This window comes from Miscanthus floridulus, chromosome 7 (assembly GCF_019320115.1).
Source record: "Miscanthus floridulus cultivar M001 chromosome 7, ASM1932011v1, whole genome shotgun sequence".
NCBI lineage: Eukaryota > Viridiplantae > Streptophyta > Magnoliopsida > Poales > Poaceae > Miscanthus > Miscanthus floridulus.
In genome coordinates, this window is record NC_089586.1 from 16,699,882 (window position 1) to 16,704,516 (window position 4,635).

The 4,635-nt window shown below is 45.3% G+C and overlaps 1 protein-coding gene across 1 annotated transcript; it reads right to left on the bottom strand.

Annotated features, from left to right (window-relative positions):
• Nucleotides 1–312: 312 nt before the first annotated feature.
• LOC136462691 (probable histone acetyltransferase HAC-like 1) lies at nt 313–3,493 on the bottom strand. The gene is made up of 6 exons (XM_066461753.1): nt 3,056–3,493; nt 2,731–2,948; nt 2,251–2,356; nt 1,836–2,112; nt 1,328–1,558; nt 313–1,081 (listed from the first exon to the last, which is right to left on the bottom strand). The coding sequence occupies exons 2-6, from the start codon at nt 2,904–2,906 to the stop codon at nt 588–590; spliced, it is 1,284 nt and encodes a 427-aa protein (XP_066317850.1). The 5' UTR covers nt 2,907–2,948; nt 3,056–3,493; the 3' UTR covers nt 313–587.
• Between the last annotated feature and the right edge of the window lie 1,142 nt (nt 3,494–4,635).

The following is a 4,635-nucleotide window of genomic DNA, read 5'->3' on the forward strand; positions in this document are numbered from 1 at the left end:
TGCAACAAATATAGAATCAATAACATGAGAAATCATCAATAAAAAAATGAAATATTTTTCACCACCCCAAGAAGGAACGTCAAAGGGACCACAAATATTAGTGTATCAACTATGCAAGGTTTGCATGCCTTTAATGCAATCCACACATACATTCCGGTCAACAAAATCCAAATGAGATAGTATTTCACTTTTCACAAGCCTCATAGCTCTTTCTTTGGATATGTGATCCAATCTCTTATGCCACAAGAAAGCCAATTTCTCATTATGTGCGCTATGTTTTTCCAACAATATGCTTAACATGAAACAGAGATCTAGCAAAACCATCATCAAGATTGAAATGGTATAAGCCATCAATTAAAATACCAGAACCATAACAGTATTTATTCTTATATAATGAAAATATACAGTCAGCAACCATAAACTTAAAACTTATTACATCCAACTTGCACATAGACACAAGATTTCTAGGACACTCGGGAACATAAAGACACCTTTTCAACAAGCATAACCTCATGTTATGGCTTATAGGACAAAACAACCATAAGATGGCAGTGAAAGAGAGGAAACTATGCCAAAAGGCAGCATGCTTACTCGGTATTCTCTGCTGAGGGTGCTGATTGAATTGCTACTGCATAGGTTTGGGCGAATTGCCATAAGGGGATATGTTCATTATATGCTTCCGGTGCTGTAGTCCTATTTGTTAGCTGCATATTTGACCCATGCACTCCTATTCCACCATTCATGTGTCCATCTGATAAACCATATGCAGATGTGTTGTCCAGCATGCTTGAATGCATTCCAAAATTATTGTGGCCCCCAATATGCTGAATTTGATTGCTAGGGAATTGCTTCTGGTGCTGCATATGTGGCGCCACAGCTGACTCACCGTTGAAATATCCAGTTCCATTTGAATAGTCAGGATTTGAAGGTACATTCTGTTGATTACTGAATCCTGGAGTTGGGATCATATGAGGTAGTTGTCGCTGAACACCAACTGAACCCATTGTAGATTGGACGTTATTTGTGGTAGAGTTTTGTGGAATGTTGGTATTTAAATGCTGGTACCCGTTAGACATCGGACCTGTGTGGAGGAATTAAGAGTGAGCAGGGGCACATAAAGAGACTGCCAAAACAAAACTAAGAATATATGGTGGACCAGTTAGGCACTGCATAAGTTTCAGCTTATTGACTTGGGAAAATGATCAAATCAATTTCAAACAACACAGACACCAAAAGGCATGCTTCCTCTTTACAGATATAACCAAAAGAAATTTGAGTATAAGGAAGATAAGTGAGACCCTCAGAGGTAAGTCCTTTTTCAGCACACCTTGCATCGAGGCACCCATGTTAGCATTCTGAGGAACCATGCCTCCATCAGACGATGAAAGGGCATTGTTGTCCATGACATAAGGAATCCTAGAACTTGCACTGGTGCCTTGCGTCATACCAGGGGTAGGAATCATAGTACCATAGCCAGAGGATGATGCTATTTGCCTTGTCATTTGTGGGTTTTGTTGATTGCGTTGGTTTAAATGCTGGTACCCGTTAGACATCGGACCTGCGTGGAAGAATTAAGAGTGAGCAGGGGCATATAAAGAGACTGCCAAAACAAAACTAAGAATATATGGTGGACCAGTTAGGCACTGCATAAGTTTCAGCTTATTGACTTGGGAAAATGATCAAATCAATTTCAAACAACACAGACACCAAAAGGCATGCTTCCTCTTTACAGATATAACCAAAAGAAATTTGAGTATAAGGAAGATAAGTGAGACCCTCAGAGGTAAGTCCTTTTTCAGCACACAGGCCAAAAGGACTAGTAAAAATATATGCACCTTGCATCGAGGCACCCATGTTAGCATTCTGAGGAACCATGCCTCCATCAGACGATGAAAGGGCATTGTTGTCCTTGACATAAGGAATCCTAGAACTTGCACTGGTGCCTTGCGTCATACCAGGGGTAGGAATCATAGTACCATAGCCAGAGGATGATGCTATTTGCCTTGTCATTTGTGGATTTTGTTGATTGCGTTGGTTCTGAGCGCTCAAGGTCTTAATAGCAAACTTCAATTGCGGCTCAACTGGTCCCTTCATCATATTGTAGTAGTCATTCTGCTCAAACAATACAAGAACAAAAAAAACACAATGGCGATGAAACAGCAAGATTTTATTTTGCTCCCCAGAAATATACTTGATCTCTAGTACGCCAACAAAGCCTTGCAAAAGATGAAGGGAATGGGATAGCAATACCTTGTTTTGGAATTTTCTGTACAAGATCTTCTCAAGCCGCTTTCCCAGTTCTGGCAACCGCTTCCGCCACTCAGCTGATAATTGTTTCCTTCCTATATATTCGAATCTGCAAGAATAGTAAAAAAGAAGAAGAAGATGTCATATACCTTCTATTGGGTTGAAGAAAAATCTGTCACAAACCTAAATTTTGGGCGATTATAGGAAGGGAAATCGATAAACCTCAAAATTTTTTAGGAAAGCCAACAACATAAGTAATGCATCCATTGTCGCATTCGTAATTATGGCAAGGAAATAAATTTATAAGCACAAAGTTTGATAAGGTAATATTTTGTCGGGGCATGTAAACAATTTGGATCTGGCACTTGGTATCAGGATACATGCGGCCGTTCAGCCAGCCCGAAGCTCACTAACTCAGTGCAATCAATACCTGACTACAACTGGAGTATTTAGTTAAGTCAACAGTAGTAAATAAACACATACATCTTTTCGCGCATAGCGGTCCGAAGCATGACAAACTGCTGGTCCGTTCCCGAGAGCGCCGCCATCTCCTGCATTGGCTGGTGCTGCGGCAGCCCATCAGCGCCAGGAACCTGATTCATCTGCGCTGTCTGCCCAGACATCTGCCCGGACAGGTGGGCAGCCTGCCCCACATTCATCTTGACGGCAGGCGGAGGCTCAGGTCATCCCGCGCGCGGTAGCTGGACGCAGGGCACACATATGAGCAAGAGAGTGAAGCCACACGTGGGAGAAGGAAGCGAGGGTAAAAAACAAACGTGAAAGGAGCAAGCTTTGTTGCAGCACACACCGCGGCAGCAGGAAGCGGTCGTCTATCCTGCGCGGAATCCGGGGCGGGGTGCTTCCCGATTGAGCTGGAGCAGCAGTGTGGCAGCGGCCGCATGTATCAGCAGGCAGCCCAACGAGTGGAAACGGCGCCCACGACCGCGCGGGGGCAGCGCAGCTCGCGGCGATCGGCGCCCGAGGCGCGGGGGAGCCGGGGCGTGGAGCCCGGCCCGCGAATTGCAGACCCCCTAGGGTCGGCCCGCCCGAAACCCTAGAATCCCGGCGGGGCCGCGCGAGCGGGGGGTCGGGGGCTGCCGCGGCGACGGGGTACCTGAGATTCTGTACGGCAGCAAGCGGCGGCGGCCGGCGGTGGGAGCGGGCCGAGGATGCGGAGCGGGCGCGGCGGGGAGTTCGGGGGGGATTTAGGAATGGGGGAATTTGTCGGGGCGGGGCTGCTGCGAGCGACGCGATGAAGGAAAAGAGGCTTTTCCTGCGCTGAAAAAATTCAGTGATCTTTTTTTACGTCTTCCGTACCACTTTCGTCAGTTTAGGCTCTTACGTTGTCAAACTGCAGGCGTAAAAAAACGAAAATACTCTTAAATCTAAATATGTTATTAATTTTTTTAAGCATCTTAACGACTAAAATGAAAAAACTCAAAACTAGAAAGTTGTAGATCTCGTCGAGATCTATAATTTTCATATAAAATTTATTTTCATTTAATTCCGCAAAAAAATGATGATTTTTCTAAGATATATTAATCATATCAAATCATATTTTTTTACGGAATTAAATGAGAATATATTTTATATAAAAATTATAGATCTCGACGAGATCTACAACTTTCTAGTTTTGAGTTTTTTCATTTGAAGTTGTTAAGATGCTCAAAAAAAATTAATAACATATTTAGACATAACGGTATTTTCGTCTTTTCACACCTGCAGTTTGACGGCGTTAGAGCCCAAACTGACGGAAGTGGCATGGAGGACACGAAAAAGTTGAAGTAGTGGCGCTGAAGACCGCTGAATTTTTCCAGGGGCATACAGGGGATTACGATCTTTTATAATGACACACAGGGAAAAGTCTCGAAGGAAAAGGAGGAGGGGAACGGGGGACGAGGAGGAAGGAGGCCTCGACCAATCGTGGATCTGCGCGGATTCGGGCGCTGCGGGTGGGCCTGGGGAGTGGCGGCTCTAGGCTCTGGTACTGCACGGGGGTAAATGATAGGAGAGAATTCCTTATTTGACGCAACATAAATGACTCGTTCCTTTTTTTGGCCCTCAAAAAATTTCCGTTCCTTATTTGACATTAAGTTCAACTTTCATTACTTATATGACATTCCGTTGGATTTTCTATCCGTGAACCGTTAACTGCTATATGAAAAGACGATTTTGCCCATGTGAGCCCCACCACCCTTCTCCCTCCTCTCCTCCCTTTCTCCCTCCTGTCCGCGCCCACGCCCCTTCCCTCCTCTTTCTCCCTCTCTCTCCTCTTCCTCTAGATCTAGCGGCGCAGCGGCCGGCCCCCCGCGATCGTCACCCTTCGGCGTGGCCAGACCGACAACCGCGGGCCCGCCTCCCCTCCCCCTGTCGTGCGCGCATCTCTCT